General features: G+C 43.6%; 1 protein-coding gene across 1 annotated transcript; it reads right to left on the reverse strand.

The window, feature by feature from the left end:
- Window positions 1-279: 279 nt before the first annotated feature.
- igsf10 (immunoglobulin superfamily, member 10) lies at window positions 280-10,256 on the reverse strand. Its single transcript, XM_053872831.1, has 10 exons — window positions 10,158-10,256; window positions 9,776-10,022; window positions 8,912-9,041; window positions 8,447-8,837; window positions 7,619-8,377; window positions 5,783-7,546; window positions 4,478-5,719; window positions 3,367-4,270; window positions 2,852-3,218; window positions 280-2,781 (listed from the first exon to the last, which is right to left on the reverse strand). The coding sequence occupies exons 1-10, from the start codon at window positions 10,162-10,164 to the stop codon at window positions 1,231-1,233; spliced, it is 7,362 nt and encodes a 2,453-aa protein (XP_053728806.1). The 5' UTR covers window positions 10,165-10,256; the 3' UTR covers window positions 280-1,230.
- Window positions 10,257-18,542: the final 8,286 nt, after the last annotated feature.

Raw genomic sequence — 18,542 nt, forward strand, 5'->3', positions numbered from 1 at the left:
GCTTCTATAATCACATAGACAATAGGCTCCTTTTGGTGAGTGTGGTTTGTGCTTCTAAATGTTCTCTCATGTCGGTTGATTTTCTTTCAACACTGCAGAGAACTCTCCATAAATACCCCATTGGAGGCTACCCAGAACTCAATCACATAGTTGCTGTCAGAATATAATACTTTTGACAGAAACACACAGAAGATTTACGACCGTCATCATCATTGCCATGAATAAAAACAAACATGAAATATGTGGATCATTTTTATTTGACATATTTTCTCCCATAGAAAAATAGGTACTACAAAAGCGAAAACCCTTATTTTTACAGATAAGCATAATGTATAACATTACTGTAGATTCTTGTGTACAACACAATAGCATGAACTCTTTGCAAATAACACCAAGGTAACTGGAAATACTTTTTAAAAAACTGGGTAGCATCATTAAACCTGGGCCATAGACAATTACATTAGCTCAAATATAAATATTAAGTATTTTAATCAGTCTATCCAGTTTTAACCGTGTCCAGTGTGGTAAATGTAAAAGCATTTTGAGGACACAAATGTCTGCTGAAAAGAGCTTTTTTTTTCTTTTAAAGATGAGGGCGCGTTCATTTGAAATAAAGAAAATAATTTCCAAGAAACCATCTATTTCAGGCAAAGACAAGCTACTAAAATCCTATCATTCGCGTTAGCTAGTGAAGTGCTTTCTCAAGGAACGCTCCATCTGAAGCAGTAGAAGACTGCCTGCACTCTAACAAACATCGCTATCGGCTCTAAAACAACTCAACAACACAAGCAAAATCTAACGTTTGACAGTGAGTGGAATACAAAATGTGTATTTGCTAGGAACTGTGGAGGCGAGAAATCACAATTTTAATACAGTTTCGCTCCTTTGATTTGCTTATGTATGTAATGAAATACTGTTGTGATACTGTCAACTGGGCTTTTGTGTTTGTAAATACTTTCAATACCTATTTGAATCAATGATGTTTGAAAGTAATTAGAAGTATATTTGTTGATAATTTTATTGGAGAAATCATCAACGCCCTGGGACAAATTTTTGGAATTTTTTGTCCACTTTCAAGATCATGTCATTGTTTTCGCGTCTACCGACAAATCTCCAGAAGTTCAATAATGGAAATCATATTGGAGATTATCAGACTGAATCAGAGTATTGTTCTCTGGTACCTGGTTTCTTTCAGAATACAAGACATTTCTTTGGTCCCTTATGACATCATCAGAGGGCATGGACATAAGTGGCCTTCAAATCCGTACCTATTTGGTTTTTGGCGAAGCATTTGTATGTGCCGGCATCTGATACTGTAAATCTCTGAATGACCAGAGAGCCGTGACGGTTAATCGCTCTGTTGCTCAAAGGTTTCGCCTGGTTAGCTATTGAGAGAACTGAATGATCGGGCATCTCCCATGTGATCTCTGGCTTTGGAATCCCACTGGCAACACAGTTCAGCAGTGTTGGCGTCCCGGCCACGACTTGAACATTTGGCGGTGGGGCCGTTGTGATGCGCGGAGGGTATGCGACGATCATAACGGGAACGGTCAGTGCAGCCAGTCCAGCTTCATTTCGGGCCCTGCAGATATAGTTGCCCTTGTCAAGAAGCGTGGTGTCCCGGACAACCAGAGTGCCGTTTTCGAACAACTGGTGACGCCCATACACTTGAGGGACTATAAGCGTGTGTCCTCCTGGCATCGTCCAGGATATACTCGGCCTGGGAGTCCCATCAGACAAACAATGGAGAACCAGAGTTTCTCCAAACATACCACGAATGATTCCTCTTGGGCGCGACAGAATGTACGGTTTTGCTCCCACATCCAGAATGATTAACTTTTCAATGTATCCCATCATATTCTTCGCACCGCAGCGATATTTACCGCCATCCCTTATTTGAGGTTTGTGAATGACCAAACTCCCATCAGGTCCTAGGTGATGATGAGAGGAATTAACGTGGACACTAGTTAACCGTTTTCCATCCGGCAAGGTCCAGATGATCTCCGGTTTCGGATGTCCATCAGCGGAGCAGTTTAGAATAATGGATTTCCCAACACTTGAAGAGACACGCTCATTAAACGGGTTCTGGAAAATCGGCCTTCTCATCATATGGGTGACCTCAAGCTCAACAACCAGGACCGCCTCCCCGCCATCGTTCCGAGCTAGGCAAATAAACTCAGCTGTATCAGTCGGGCGGACGTTTCGTATTTCCAAAGTTCCGTTATAATGGACAATAATCCTGCTACCGAAGTATGGTGCTTTTAAGAAGATATTATCTGGCATTATCCATGTGATGCTGGGAGTGGGGTTACCTTCGGCCTGGCAGTCTATCAGCTTTCTAGAATACTTGGTTGCATAGTCTTTGATTACAGTTCTGTTCTGCCGGTAGCCGTTAATCACTGGTGGGTTTCCGTCGACGTCAAGTTTAAACACTTTGTTGGCCTCACCTGCGTGGTTCCGAGCTATACAAACATACTCTCCCACGTCAAAAAGGTTGACGTCTCTTATGTCCAGCGACCCATTGACGTGCATGAGGTACCGCTCATTAGATGCTGCAATAACGTCATTCGAAGGAAGCATCCACAAAATTTTGGGTTTCGGTTCTCCAACAGCTTCACAGTCAAAGCGAACGTTTCCACCAGGCTTGACCTTTAAATGTGTCAGGCTCGGTTGGAGAATCTTCGGGATAGCAGCCACCACAGTGATGTGAACATGCATCTCATCTTTTCCTACTTGGTTCTCAGCGAAACAGGTGTAGTCTCCTTCCTCTGACAGTCCAACCTAGTGAGGCACAAACACTTGTCACCATTTTTGTCAGTCACATTCATAACAAATGTTCATAGTTTCTAACCTGATTCAGGTAGAGCGTTCCATTGTCGAAGAGCGTGTAGCGCCGCTGCCGGGCTCCGCCAGCACTGGCGTCCTCCTGTAAAGCCTTGTTGACCACAGTCCCATCAGGGAGTCCCCAGGAGATTTCAGGTTTGGGAGCTCCAGAAGCTTTACAATCAACCTTCAAGTCATTGCCGTAGGTCACTTGCTTCTTATCATAGAGCTTGGCCTCTATTTTAGCAGGCTTCATCGACACTCTGACCTTTAGAAGTTGCAGGTCATCTCCTATTCTGCTCCTTGCCACGCAAAGATAGTCTCCATCGTCTTTATCAATGACATTGTGTATAAGCAATGTTCCATTTTCCAAGACCTTGATTCTGCTGCCCATCCTGGAACAGAGGTAGAACAAAACACATGACACGCTGGGGACTAAATCCAGTCGTATGGGACATCATGAGTTTGTGAAATAATATATTCTTAAACCCTGCTAGCATATTTAACACTAACATGTAGTTACGGCTGATAAAATAACTATACCTGTGCCATTGGTCCACCACAGCTTTGGAAGGAAGCCTCCAAAAGATCCTCGGTTTAGGTTCCCCGGTAGCAGCGCAGTCGAGTTTCAACTGGTCTCCGAAGGATAACTCAGTTACACGCTGGGATATCTCCACAATTTGAGGTGCAGATTCTTGTTTTTCCACAGTCAGAGAAACCACTCTTCGCTCTGAGCCAGTGGAGCTGGTAGCAATGCATTCATATTTACCCATATCTCTTTGAGTAACGTCCTTGATGAGAAGAGTTCCGTTGTTAAAGACTGTAACTCGTGCGTCTCTTGGTGATCTGATAGGCTGAACCACTTTCCCATCGAGGAGCACCCAATGAATGGCAGGAACAGGGCTACCTTTGCCTGTGCAGGGCAACCACACGCTTCCACGTACAGCGACTTTCACTTGCTGGCGTTTGTCCTCTAAGATGTCTGGAGGCGCTGCGACCACCTGAAGCCTGACAGTCACAGTATCGGCTCCAGCTGGATTACTGGCGATGCATTTGTACAAGCCTCGGTCGAATACTGACACATTTTCAATGACAAGCGCGCCTCCAGCAATCACAGCTGCTCTACCGAAAGATGCGCTTTGCTCTTTGACTTGAGTTTGGTTGGCCAAAATCCACGATATCACAGGTGTGGGCCGCCCTTCGGCTTTACAGTCCATCGTCGCTGTGTTTCCCGCATGGAGTTTCATTTCACGGATTTTTGGCTCCAGGATTCGTGAGGGGTAGGCCACCACCGAAAGGGTGACGAAAAGCTTATCTGATCCATGGCTATTCTGAGCCAGACAGAGGTACTGCCCTTGATCCTGAATGTTGGCATTCTGGATTGACAGTGTGCCATTGTCCAAAATCCAATACTTCCCCTTTGATCCATCAATGTCAACTGTGCTTCCTGGAAAAGACAAACACAAACACTCAGAATTTGTTGCAACAGAGGCCCAAACCACTCTTTCTTTTTTAGTCCAATAATTGATAACAAAACGTTCCAATCTGCTCAACACAATCACAGCATTGAATTGGCTTCGAATAATACCTGTTTATGAAAAGGAACAACGCACACATCTGTCACACCACGAGGATTAGAGCGCTTAAGATGTACCTGTTCGTGGAGAAAAGCGCTTCCAGGATACATCCGGTTTGGGATACCCAACTGCTTCACATGGCAGGAATGCGTCTGAATTTGATAAGACTGTGAAGCTGGCAGCATTTCCACCAACTATTCTGGGCTTGTTTGTCATTGCATGTGTAGTGGTTTCAAAGTGGGAAACATGTGTGTTGGATGGTGCACTGCCAGTTACTCTGGAGATCACACTGTGTCTGTCTTTTTTTTTGGACTCTCTGGTGTGTTCTCGCTCTGCTTTAGATACAATACTTTTGTCAAGCTCCTTCTGCGCACTGCTGGATGTATCAGTGGTTTGTGCCGTAGATGTGTTTGTTATTATGGATTTCCTGTGATCGCGGGTCGCCTGTTTGGTTGGCCTGACATAAATACGGTTCCTCACACTTGTGTAGAAGCCTTTTGAAGTTGATGGAAACATTGTGGTTGTGTAGTCCATTGGGGGCTTGGTTCTCCTCTTTGAGTCTGCGTCTTCAGTGTCTGTCTTCTGCTCTGGCATTTGTTTGGGATAAACAGGTCGGTTAATGTCGACCAGCTGAGGTTTTGCAGTGGTCCACTTTCTAGTCTCTGTCTTTGTTGTTTCTGTGATCAAGGACTCTGGGATCGTTTGTCTTCCAATATTGACTTTTCTGTTGGGTCCTTTAAACCGCTGTGTTTTCTTAGGTTTCGTGCTGGTTATTAACCAATCACTTGGGAGTCCACCAGACCCAGAAGCTGAGGCCTCATCTGGGAATTCACTTGTGGACGGTTTGACAGTAGGAGGGGAGGGAAGCGTCTCCAACTCTGATGGTGGTTCCACTGTTGTAGTTGAGCTTGTTGTTGTCATGTGCTGAACACCAGGCATATCTGTTGTGACACGCCGCCACAGTCCATCACCTGATAGGCTCTCTGTTCTGGATGCAAAAACGTCCATTGGTTCAGTGGATACCTGCTCAGAGGTTGTGAAGTGTGTTGATGGAGTTGGAGACCTTGTTGTAGTTTGAACCTCAGCTTGTGTCCTGGTTGACGTCATATCTCCACGTACTCTCTTTGGGGGCCTCGTGGTAGTAGGTGTGGTTGAAGTAGTCGACTCTTTCTTTGGTCTAAAATATGCAGAGGTGATGGGTGCATTAGTAGCTACCGACTCTGTAGTTGCTGTTTGTGAAGGGGTTGCTCCTGAAGTCGGAGCCTCAGTTGTCTTCATCTGTTGACTCTGGTCAGGTTTGCCATCATCATGAGCAGCATCTAAAAGAGAGAAATGGTTTTAGATCACAGAACAATGAACACGTGTAAAACATGTGCACTTGCCTGTGGTCAGTCTGATGGTGTAGGATATCGTAGAATTTCTCTCCTTTATTGTGGCCTGCTGTATTTTATTGATGATAGACTGGATGTCGGAGATTTTGTTCGGCTTAATGAGTCTTCTCTGGCTTTGGAGAGACTTCCTACGTCCTCCGCGTTTCCGACTCTTTTTCGGAATTATGTGAATCTGCTGCTGGGAGATGATGGTGGATCCTGGAGGCAGATGTGAGGACTTGATTGTTTGCATTGTGTGGAAGGTGATCTGCTCTTGTTGTCCCTCTGTCGTGGTAACAGCAGTGAAAGTCCTTTTGTTTTCGGGGTCTGTGTGAACGACTACATTCACTCTGCCTGGGTCGTCCATCATCGGAGTGACACGAGGATCACTCGTAAATGTAAGTGCTGACTGCGTAGTTGAGTCTGATTGTTGCGGCTGCTCTTCTGAATAGATAAGCAGCGAAGAACCTGCTGCAATAGCTGGAGAATTTAGGCTGGGCGGCTCGGTTGCATTATCTCTTCCATATAAATGAGATCTTCCATTCACATCGGGCATCAGTGTGCTATGTGAGTTTGTGTTGAGAACCACAGCCATATCACTTTTTATTATTTCCTTCTGTGTCACCGTGGGTCTTGTTTGTGGCAGAAGAGAGGAAGCTGTTGTTTGTACATTTGTGGTCTCTGAAATATGAACGAAGTCAACTGAATTGCTTATTTGCTTCCTCATGTGAACTGATGGCTTATCCTCTGCCACATAACTTGTGATTGTTTCTCCCTCCTCCCTCCCGTGTCCCTGTGGTGCAGTTATTATTGGCTTAAGCGTTGAATGCACAATAATCACCCCATCTTCTCTGAGAAGGTCACCAGAGCCCGTATCATCATCCGTGGAGGGAACATACTTTGTGTTTTCTCCTCCTGTTGCACTCCTTGCGTTTGCACGATCCTCTGCCTGCTTCATAAACTTGGCAAATGTCTCACGGTCAAGATCTTTGCTTGCTTTAGTGAAGAGCCGACTTCTCCAATTGTGTCTGTTTCGAAAAGTCCCCCTGCCTCTCTGTCTCAATCTTTTGGGCGAACGTTCTTCACCTCTTAGTCTGGGATATGGGCGATCTGAAGTGATCATCCTGGACTCTTGACTTGTTCTGTCTAAGTGCGCAGGTGATGTCATGTCCTCGTTGCTCTTGCTGGCATCCTCCTTTATAGATAGTTCCAATCCTGATCCTTCCCCTTCACCAACTCTCACTGAATCTGAAGCTTCGACTGTTACCTGAGAAACAAACATGTCTACCCCTAAGTAGTTAGCTGCCAAGCACCTATAAAGCCCTCTATCCCTTGCAGTTAGTCCCTCTATGAGCAGGGATCCGTTATCAAACACCTTCCTGTTTCCTAGGGACTTGTCCAGTATGGTCTGGTCAGGGAGGATCCACTGGACTGACGCTTCCGGACTTCCTGTGGTGATACAATCGAGAGCAAGGTTCTCTCCAAGTTGCCTTGGGACTTGACCACCATTGAACTCTTCGTCTTCGACGTAAGAAGGCAGAACTGTTAACCGGTGAACGAGAATGTCTGCATCCAGGTAGTTTGTAGCGATGCAGAAGTAGAGACCTGAATCTGAGCTATCAGCGCCACGCAGTGTTAGCTTCCCTTCAGCGGAAATGATGATCCTCCTGTCTTCACTGCTGTACGGTGCCCGGACCTTGCTTCCATCAGGAAGAATCCATTCGAGAAAAGGTGTTGGGTCACCCTGAATCTGGCATGTTAATTGTGCCACACCACCTGCGTTCAAACAAATACACATGTCAGTGGTTTGGATCTGACTATTAAAGTATTTAAATCTTTTTAAGTTACCTGACAAAGCTGCATGTTCCGTCTTGGTCAAGTTGTCTCTCTTTATAATGGCCCAGGAGTATCGATCCTTCTTCGGCAAAGAGGTTTCCACACGGAGGTTGACCTCAGATTGGTACTTGATATGCAGGGTGGAATAGGTAGTAGTCGTACGATCAAGCTGCAGGTTGATCTCACTCTGCATCAACCAGGCCGGGACAGCTTTAACTTCAGCCTCAATACTGCCGTACATCCCCTCCTCCTGTTTTATCTGGGCGTACTTGTACACCATTTCTGGGCCTCCAGCCAGCATCGAGCCTCTCTCTAATCTCAAAGGGAAGTCGCTGTAGCCGGCCAGGATCTGCCACAACTGCTGGATGTTGTGACTGTCAACATTGCACACCAGGTAGCTTGTAATACTCGCAGAGAGCTTAGTTATATTGGCACCTCCGCCGTCCTCCGGTGTGAGAGTAAGATTCTCAAACTTGTTGGGTTTCTGGACAGTGCAGGACAAGCTTGCATCATTTCCAAACTGATCGGTGAAGTTCATTTGAGTGGAGCCAAGTGGAGCGATAAAGTCTTTGGGGTGAAGTGAAATAAAGTCCCCCTGCTCAAGGGTTGTGTTTTTTTGTCTCGCGGGCTGTTGGATCCAAGGTGTGGAGCAGGTGAAGGCATCCGCCGGGAGGAGAGACAAGGGTTTGTTGTGGTGTAATGAGGGCTTCTCGCAGACCGGACACACCTGCCCTCTTGGGTACCTTCTGTCCCGTTTGCATTTGAGAAGACCTGGAATCAGAAAGGTAGTAATCTTAGGGTGGTTGGATTGGACTGCAAATAAATACCTCGTCTATTTACCTCTGTTTCTCTGCGTCCATGCAGGAAACCAGCTCATGTGACAGTCACATCTCCAATGGTTGCCATGAAGAAAGAGGTTCTCCAGCTGAGTGCATCCTGAAAAGATATTCTCAGGCAGACGTGTGAGAAGATTGTCCGACAGCTGGATGGTCCTCAGCGAGGACACTTTGAAGACTTGACTGTGTCTTAAAGTGGTGAAGGTGTCAGGGTGAAGCTGCTGCAGCTGGTTTCCCTCAAGATTAAGCAGCTGTAGATTGTTGAGACCATTGAAGGCCTCTGGGTTGATGAAATGAATGTCGTTGTGGTCCACATGGAGTCGCAGCAAACTCTCCAGGCCTTTGAATGTGTCTTTATTGAGTTCCTTTATTTTATTATACGACATCTTCAGGACCTGGGAAGAAGAATCAAACACTTTTTCAGAAACTTGCAACGCAGTGTAAATACAGGTGAAAGCATGAAACGTACCTGTAATGATTTGAGGTCTTCAAACGCTCCGTCCTCGACCTTGTGGACTGTATTGCTGTGAAGCAACAGCTGCTCTAATCTCTTCAGTCCAGAAAGGTCTCCTTCTCTCAAGAGCGTTATGCTGTTATACCTATTATAGAAATGTACAAACGTGGGAAGAAATTTATATTTAAAATTCTTATTTTTATTTTATTTATTTAAATTTTTTTTCACCGAAGTTTTCCCCCGTTGTGTGAAACAGTCGCCATAGGTGTCCCATACTATGCTGAACAGTTTGGCTTGTGATATATTGGTATGTTCAAGCACCAATGAACCATTCAGATTTGTAAAATTGTCTTTACAAATTTCATGGATGTATGGTATGAGAACAAAGAGTTCTCTTTGTTGTTTTGCTTAAAAACATTATGTTGCTATTCAATTACACATTGTACTAAAATGTCCTTTTTGATTTTGATTTTTTTTTCTTCCTGAATGAGCTAGCAGCGAACTGACCGATCAGTCTCTAATGATTTTACATAGCTCTGGAGTTATTCTAAGAGGCACATGCTGTAACTCTATAACTATTTATTTCTAGCATGACTAGCTAGTCTCCTCAGCTAATGGAGCCAATTCCCTCTGGACCATGGGGAGCAGTGCAGCCAAGAATAAGCTGGTCAAGACAGTCTATTCTTGTTTGAGTTTTCTGCAGAGGTTTGGAGTAGTAAGCTCAAAGACTACAGACAAAATTATACATATACATAATAATCAGTTATTATATAGTAACAATTAGTTGTTCAATAAAAATGTATTTCAAAGTAAACATGTGTGTAAAATACATAATTATTTAAAAGGTTATTATTGTCAAACACACACAAAGTTTCTTACCCAAGGTTGAGTTTCTCCACCTGTGGCTGGATTTGGCCTGGGATTGTGGTCAGATATTTGAAGGTGCAGTGGACCTCTGAGGGAACCGAGCAGAGACAGGATCTTGGGCAGCCACCGACTGCAGACGGCGCTGCAGCCAGGATCAACATCATCACGAGCAGCCACCTCCGCAGGTATGCACTACTGTCGCCACACATCTTAGCCCCAAACTGAGCTTCCGTGGTCAGAAACACTCTAGAAAACCCAGCTAAAATTCCAAAGAAAGAAAGAGTCACAGTCTTGCATCACACTTTTCTCCTCTTGTAGACATATTTACAGTGGAATCTAGTGTATTAAAATTGAACAGATCTAGTTTATTTCAATTCAAAAACGCATTCCTTACCGCACATTTCAGCATAGATCCATTCACTTGACTTTGTTTGAGAAGAATCCTGTCAAAAAAATGCCCCACATATTGTATGTTCCTTCAGCCGGGATTGTCAGACGTGTGTGAGGTGGTCTGCAGGCATGAGAGCTCACTTCTGAATCCTCCACCCCCTCCGTGTTCGCATGAAATGTGATGCTGGATGCTGGAGGAGTCTGCTGGAAACATTTGATGTTTGAGCTTAGTTTTTCTGACAGAGACAGAAACATACAACTATTATCACGGTGAAAACAGATTTTTTTTTAAATAAATATGAGTTATTTGCTTTCTGAATAAACTGAAAAATCAGACTATAACATGGGTTAATTGTTTTGTTACTCATCAGCTTGTCGTGCGTCCATGTTTTGCTGACTTAAACACAAAGCAGATTGGCTGCTTCATTGTAAAACAAGCAGCAGATTATAGTTTTCATAACCTCTGTTTTGGAGACGACTCTGCTCACTGCAGCCATCAACATTTCTGACTCATAAACAGTACTCATGAAGCAGCAGCCTTCGGCCCCGCGGCTCTATAATTAATACAAGGTGCGTGTCTTGCTTGGCCTAAATATTAGGTTCTGTTTCCTAAAGCTGTGTGTTTATCAGAGCTCTCATCCGCAACATCGGCCCTCAACAAACACACAGGATGTTTTCCGCACACCATCATCACCGTCATGAACATGAGCTGCGAATTGCTGGAAAATCTCACACACATTGTTGATAAGAAGGAAGTATGATATCATCAGTAGTTTTTATTTTTTCCTCCCTGGTGGGTCTCACAAGGACCCTCTCTTTGTCATTTCAATTTCTTTTGAAGTGACTGGCAGTCAGGAGACAATGCGGGAAACAGCACCTCTCACAGGCTCAGACGAGTTACTGCATGCTGCCCTGTCCAGCGTGATGGAACATGCCGACGCTGAATGGATGGTTGTGAGCAGGGGATCAGTGAGGCGCTCTCATATCAGTGTAGCAGCAGGAGGAATACAAGAAAACACTTGAATTTACAACGTCTATTTACATGACCTGATGATAAGTGAGATCCACATGGATTTCTGTTTTATTCAAGAGCCTTGTTTGAAGACTGAATGCAAAGGAAATAAAGAAATAATTTACATAGTAGTATGCAGTGAATGCAGACACAATCCCTGTTTTACATCACTTTGTTAAAGCGGTGTTAAATGTGCAGCAGGTCGACAGCACATCCACTACTTTCCCTCCACATGGGACCAAACCCTGGTCTCGACTGTTAAAAGTCACAGCTAGCTGGTATCCTCTGAGGAATCTGGAGGCACATACAACATTGGCCTCAGCGCTCGGTTCTGACGTGGGGCCCGGCTCTGAGTGACAGGAATAGTGCGGTTAGGAAAAAAGAAATATCACCTTACCACCGCTCTCAATTCTGAATACACCCATTTTGCCTCCTCTCTAGTTTCTGTCCTGACCAAAGTTACTTCTGCTGTGAAACAGAGGAGTTGAAACCTATGAGTTTGCGTCATGTTTACTGCTGTATGTTTTCTAGCTTATGTTTCACAGACCCGGTTTTATTGTAAACTGGGAGCCAGGATGTCTTGAACTGCATTTTAGTCATACGTGTTCACAGCTGTTGTAGGTCAGGCGTGACCTTTCACTGTGTCGGTTCATGACTTGGCAGGTTACTATTTTGGAGACGTGTGGCATTTTAAATGTGAAGAATAGATGTTTCAACCGCCATTTTTGATCTTATAATCTTCATAGAGAGACTTGTTAGGACAGTTTTGTTTTGTTTTGAAAACTACTAACATGTGCGAAACTGGAATGTTGGTCATAGCTATACCTGAGGTTTTCATTGATGCTCTCTAAGCTCACAAAGCCGCCTGAGATTGACATCACGGTGACCAATATGTCGCCATGACTCACCCATGTCAGTGATGTTGTAAATCTAAAGGGTCTTTAAGCTACAGGGAAGAGTGTTCTGGCATGGTGACTGAACTAAAACCCTTTTGTTTGGTGGCAATAAAACCTCCAGATTCTCTGTTCAGATGCAGTGTTGAGTCAATTTGAGGTTTTATCTGTTCACTAAAAGTCTTCTGAGAAACTAAATCCATGTGCAGTGGTGGGAGGCTCAGTTATTTCAACCACATACTATTTGCAGTTTTTTACTACATTCATATTTTGCACTGCATCAAGTAAATTCAACTACCTTTTTGTAGTTAATGTACTCAAATTGCTACAGCAATTTTAGTGAGGAAAATAAATAAATAAAGCCACGCTACTGAAGTGCTCATCTCTAATGCTGCATCAGTGCATTTATAATTCATGTACGGCCATTTAGACTTAACTACTCTGTATAATGTTCTGCCAAATTTTGTGCTTTGTAATACTTAAAAACCTGCATCTATGAAGCCTTAAAATGTGTGTTTTGAATGTACGAACAATGCATTATGGATGATACACTTGTATAAAGGTAACTAAAGTTCTTAGCGAAATAAACAGTGCTGTTGTCACAGACAGGAGGACGACTCATGTCATGAAATATGCTTCTTAAACCACATTAACTGAAGTTCCTAATGAGTACACACACCTCACACACCCTCCGCAGTTTTCCAAACCGCTGCCAGGCAGACGTAGTTTTACAAGCTGCTCTTGCAAAGCGCCTTCCAACACTGTGTAAGAGCAAACACTTTGCTAAATGTCACTAAATCCACCACCTTTGACCCGGCGACATGAGCAGCAAGTCATGGTTGATGGGAACCTGATGTCTGGAGTGATGCATTCAACCGTGAAATGTTTGTTTCCACATCAGATACGTTTTAATCTCTAATGGTTGAACAGAATTCAGAAATGACATTAAAAAATAAAGGAAAAAAAATGCAGCGGGTGATTCCCATCTGTCGATACAGCGTCATGTTCTTGGGAGAATTTAAATTTAAGATGAAATTTAAAGCTTTCTTTATCGTGACCTAGTTTCACTGAGTTGCCCCAGCCTTCAGGTTGAGTAACGTCTAGACATCCTGCTCTCATGTGAATCCACCAGCCTCGCTCTGAAAAGGGTCCAAACGTATTCCTGTTATATTCATGACAATCTGAGATCATCTTTTGTTGCTCCAACTCATAAATTTGAAACCCGCCGGTCACGGTAGCCCTCACACACCTCGGCAATACACGCCATAGTTCAGGAAGAGTTCAAAATCCTGGAGCTCTGCTCTGGCCGTAAACCACTTGGTACCTGTTTTCCACACATCCGTCACTCTTCTGCTGCCTGGAACTTCTGAGTCAGATCGATTTTCAGAGTAACAAAAGCAGGTCAGCCTCTTTATTCCCCACAATACTTCTTGTTTTGTTCAGGGTTGGACCTGCTGGCTCTGAGATCCAGGGGTGTCATCGGGGGCCAGTCGTGTCTGTTATGTGTCATGGTTCCTGACCTCATTCTGGTATTTATAATCCCATCAGCCACCCAGTGTGAGTTAGCAGACCTCTAAACTTGTGTTTACTGTTTTGTTTACTTCACTGATTGTAGTGATCGAGTTTCACAAGCAGCTCTGTTGAAAATAGACGAGATTGTTTTCATCGTCGTGTCACTTTTCTTGCTGATACTGCGCTTTGATCTGAAAGTGAAGACGTGTAGTCATGGATATCAATAAACCTCCACGACATGAAGAGCAAGTCCACGTTTGCTTTTAGCCATGTTGCGAACCTTTTTAAATTGAGATTTAACCTTTTCAAATGTCCTGTTCCAGTCACTTCTTCTAACATTTGATACAGGATTACAGACACAACACTGGTTGTTTAACTGTAAGATTAATAGTTTCCTGTGAAATACACCCCAGACACACAGTCATCTCACTTAACCAGTCCTGGGAATTTGCATTGCAGGACTCGTGATTGTTTTTTTTAGGGTCTCGGTGTTTAATATATTTTGCGCTGCTTGTTTCAGTTCAGTCGGTTCAGTCGGTTCAGTGGTTAACCAGCGTGTGCCTGCACCCACTGCGGCTCATTTGTGGATCGGTTGGAGACTTCCTATATACACTGCCTTGGCCTCGGCACAATGCTCTCCAGTCTTGATAATGTCTTGCTCTGGGCTTGACTACAACGTCACTGATGATTGAGAAATGCTATTTTTTAATAATTTATTTAAATTAAAATTTATTTTTCTTTGAGGTTAAATAAAAGGTTTGTCATTTTGTGCGTAGTTCTGACATATATATATATAAAAATCCTTAAATGAAAAGGCTTTTTTATGGTATTTTTAAAAAAATCATTTTTCATTTCGATCCAATTGATGCTGGATTTGATTTTTTTCTTCTTCTTCTTTTCACAGTAAGACATGGCCTCGACTCTTAACCCCATACTTTTTCACAAACTCAGCGGTTGAGTATCATCTGTCAAGTCCGTCCGTCAACTAGCAACATAACTGCTGTATCTCTGTAGAGGTGCAGTACAAGCTCCTTCGCTCCTCGTGTGTTGTGTAGTAACGTGTGGGAGTCTATGGACACCTGCTGTCTCATTGGCCTTGTAGTATCAGCACTCATTCAAATACAATGAAGTATATCAACAAAATGAATGTATGACCAAAATATTGGGTGAGAAAAACTCACAATATGGCGGTGATGAGCTGCTTGGCAGAGGTCCGTGGTCTCTGAATGATTTTTTTCTTGCATATCTGCCTGTACATTATGACGTTTTCGCTACGTCAAAACTCACAGCTACTTTGGTGTTATAGAGTCAAATTAAATAACTACATTTTTCATAACCAGGTGAGCAAATGCAACTCGGATTTAGACCTGCTGTGCTGAATTTTGCACTTGCTTGGTTTATAAACAAAACAATCCCTGCTTGTTTCAACACGTCAACACATGGTTCTGATCCAGTCCCCATTAACATTCAGTTTTGGTGACCTGGGACCGTGAAAATGAAAGTGCCTCTTTCATCCTGCTGGTGTTCCATGCCTATTGGCCCTGTCGGCCCTAATGGTCCCAATAAAATCAGGGTCTTGTTGGTTGTCCTGTGACTTATCATCACTGACTTTCATCTGCGCTTCAATAAAAGAGCCACATTGTACACAGATGTGTGGGTTCATTTGCTGACGCAGGATCTTGGTAATGCGCAACAGCCACCACGTCGCTCGCAGAGATACAGTCGAACAGTGATGCTGAGTTGGACACTGACACAGTTCCACATCAGCTCAGAGCAGACGTGGTGCAGTGTGACTCGTGGCTCAGTCAGAATCCCTGTGGAAATCTGAAGTAACTCCAGCATGTAAGGAATGAATGGGCACTGTCCGTGGGATGATGAGTGAAACTAAACAACATAAACAAACAGATATTTGTGTTCCATAAAGGATTATTTATTGGTTATTTTGGCGCATTTTAGACGTCCCTTTGGTTCTGCTACTAGCTTCAATAATGACTGAAGCTTTGTCTTCTTACCAGTAGAGAGAGCCAGAGTCACAGCAGCCGCCGGGTGAGAAACCAAACATGAGTAAAAAACACCACACAACACACTTGACTCGAGTGTTTTATATTAGTTCGAGTTGGAAGAAAGGCTCAGGGCGCGCTATACTTGTTCGGAATCAGATCAAATGACCAGCAATGTTGATCCTATTGTTTGAGATTAGAATGAGGAGGTGTTAATGACATCACATTCAACGGAGGTAAAGCCTTTAATTCTGCTTTCAAATGTGTCGCAGCTGAATGTGCGAAGGCGCGTGGGTGTGCAGCATCTATAAAAGCGCGCTTTTCAAGCTCTCGCGCTTAAAAAAAAAAAAAAAAAACAACTTGCGGAAGATTGAAATTTGAGCTATAGCACCATCTACCGGTAAAAAAAACTTAAACGTAAATAAGACGCATTTAGTTTCTTAAAATATCGATATATACACCATAGAAAATAGATCAATTTGAATAGAGAATATAACTGGGAATTATTTTGTGAGTCGTCAAGCTTGAATAAACACTGGATTTCTTTAAGTACACAATTTACTGAGTGAAATTTTATATTTATTTTTATTTTTTTTATTAAATTTCAAAACACATCTTTCATTTATCACCTCGCAAAGCGCTTGATTCAGGGCAGGCATGATCAATAATTAACATGGAACTACTACCAGGTACACAGGTCTTGTATACTTTAGGTGAGCCATTAATGAGTAACCAAATCCCTATCCCTTGCTTCTCCCCACAGTGGGACGAATGAAGGTTATCTAATCTGATCTGGAGCTGCCGATGGCGCTGAAAAATATACATGGAATGAGGTGAGAGGCCAACATTCCTGATGACAGAAGTGTTGCATAGGCGAAGTGCTGATAAAGAGCTTATCCACTACTTTTCCTGCATCCAGTCCCGTGATCCTGAGGCTCACAGGGAAATAAGAGCCCTCAAGACTCCTGCTGCTGCTCACGTCAGAGGCACGTACAGCAGCGCGTGGAGTCAATGGACTGTATGTGGCATGGAAGCCTTCACATGTGTTGGTTTGCTTGAATTCAAAATTGCTGAGTTGATGAATTTGCATGAGATTTTCAGGAGATGTGCGACCATTTTCCAAACACAATATACACACTTTCACGGTATCAGGGCTCTCTGGAGGGCAGGGGTCGGCAAACTTTGCAACCAAAGAGTCGGATTGTTCTCTTTCCTAAAAAAGAAAAACAGAAATAATATGCTGCAAAAGATTATTATAAATTATTGTTTTATTTTATTTTTATTTATTAGACCTAGTACAATGACTGAAGACAGAAAAAAAACAGAAGTATGTGTGCAAGCCACCTTTAAAATGCATTGAAGTACACAGGAAATGTTGAGTCCTGCCTGTGTTGGTGTAAAACTGAATAAAACCCAACTCTTTCAATATTAAAATACATTATTATAAGAACATCCTGGAACTGTGCAATGAAGAAAACTGACTAAAAATAACATTTATATTCATGTTTCATGAATCACATTTTACTTTCAAACATAAACACCATGTGATCAATGAAGCGATGGACTCTGTTGCCCAAGCTTGACTCCCACTCAGGGAGCAAAGTTACAGCTCTGTAGAGATTGATTGTTTATTGGCGGAGGTCTGCGCTCTCTGTGTGCCTAGTCTAGTTTTTCCTGTCCCGACCCTTTGACTCAAGTCTTTTCAATGTAACTTCTTCTGGATTCTGGCACTCTGGTTTCCTCCCACAGTGCAAAAACATTGCATGCTAATTGTAAGTGTGCGTGCATTCGTAGCCTGTGCCCTGAGATGTGTGACCTGTCCTTGACCCCCCTGCATCTCACCCCTATCTAGCCAGGATAGGCGCCAGTTGGCGTCTGGAAAGTAATCTAAAAGTTCTTCAGTTTACAAAGTCAGCGAAGCAAACTGGTAAAACCGGTCTCTGAGTGATATTTCTCTTGCATATTTGCCTGTACATCATGACTGTAACAGCATCGGCTGGTTTAACTTTCCTCAGGTTTTTGCTACATTAACTCACAGCTACTTTGGTGTTTTAGAGTCAACTGAAATAACTACATTTTTCGTTAACAGGTGAGCAAATGCAACTAGGAATTTTCCACTTACTTTGTTTAAAAACCAAACAATCCCTGCTTGTTTAAACACGTCAACACGCGGTTCTGATCCAGTCCCCATCAGCTTTGGTGACCCAAACTTCTTTGCAATATCACAAACTCTTCCCCCGCACTTCACCCTGAACTCTTAATCCGCGGCGCCTTCAGATGCCTGTCGACCCATCTTGTTGCCTCTGCGGGGCTCCTGCAAATTAAGAAGTTACTTTTGAGTTTGCAGCCAGACCTCATCAATAGTAGATGTGGGAGCGCGGTTAATTATGTAATATCTAAAAGGCAACACAAACAGAGCCAGGCATCTGCATGCATGTGCCGCGCAAGTAGCCGGTCCACCACGCGCACTTTAATCCTCAGACTTCAATAGGCCGCGTCGGAGCCTTCAGATCAATTCACATCTGTCTGAGCAGCCTCCCCACGCAGCGGGGCACTGGGCGTCCACGTGGTGTATTACTGCGCAGCAGGGCTCAACACAGATGAAGATAACACCCCATCCCACACACCCTCTGACACCCTGCCGAACCCTTCCTTTCTGCTGACTTTACACAGAAGAGAGAGGAGAAACTGATGAAAGATTTACTAACCAACTGAGGTGGTCCCCCTTCAGAAGTTGGGCGAAGGACATCCAGTTCGAGGGAATCAGTAGGGGGAGTTCCGAAGGGAATCCCTGAGTGTCAGAAGTACCAATTTGTATTCAGAGAAGTCATTTAATATTCCAGCGCTCAGCAGCGATCAGACTCACAGCGGTTCCGCCAGTCCGCCGTTACTCCGGCAGCTTCGCCGCACATCCTCGCTGAGCGTGATGGCTGATGGAAGGAGACACTTGCCACCTCATTACCAATTCAAAC

The sequence above is a fragment of the Synchiropus splendidus genome, chromosome 8, assembly GCF_027744825.2.
Source record: "Synchiropus splendidus isolate RoL2022-P1 chromosome 8, RoL_Sspl_1.0, whole genome shotgun sequence".
NCBI lineage: Eukaryota > Metazoa > Chordata > Actinopteri > Syngnathiformes > Callionymidae > Synchiropus > Synchiropus splendidus.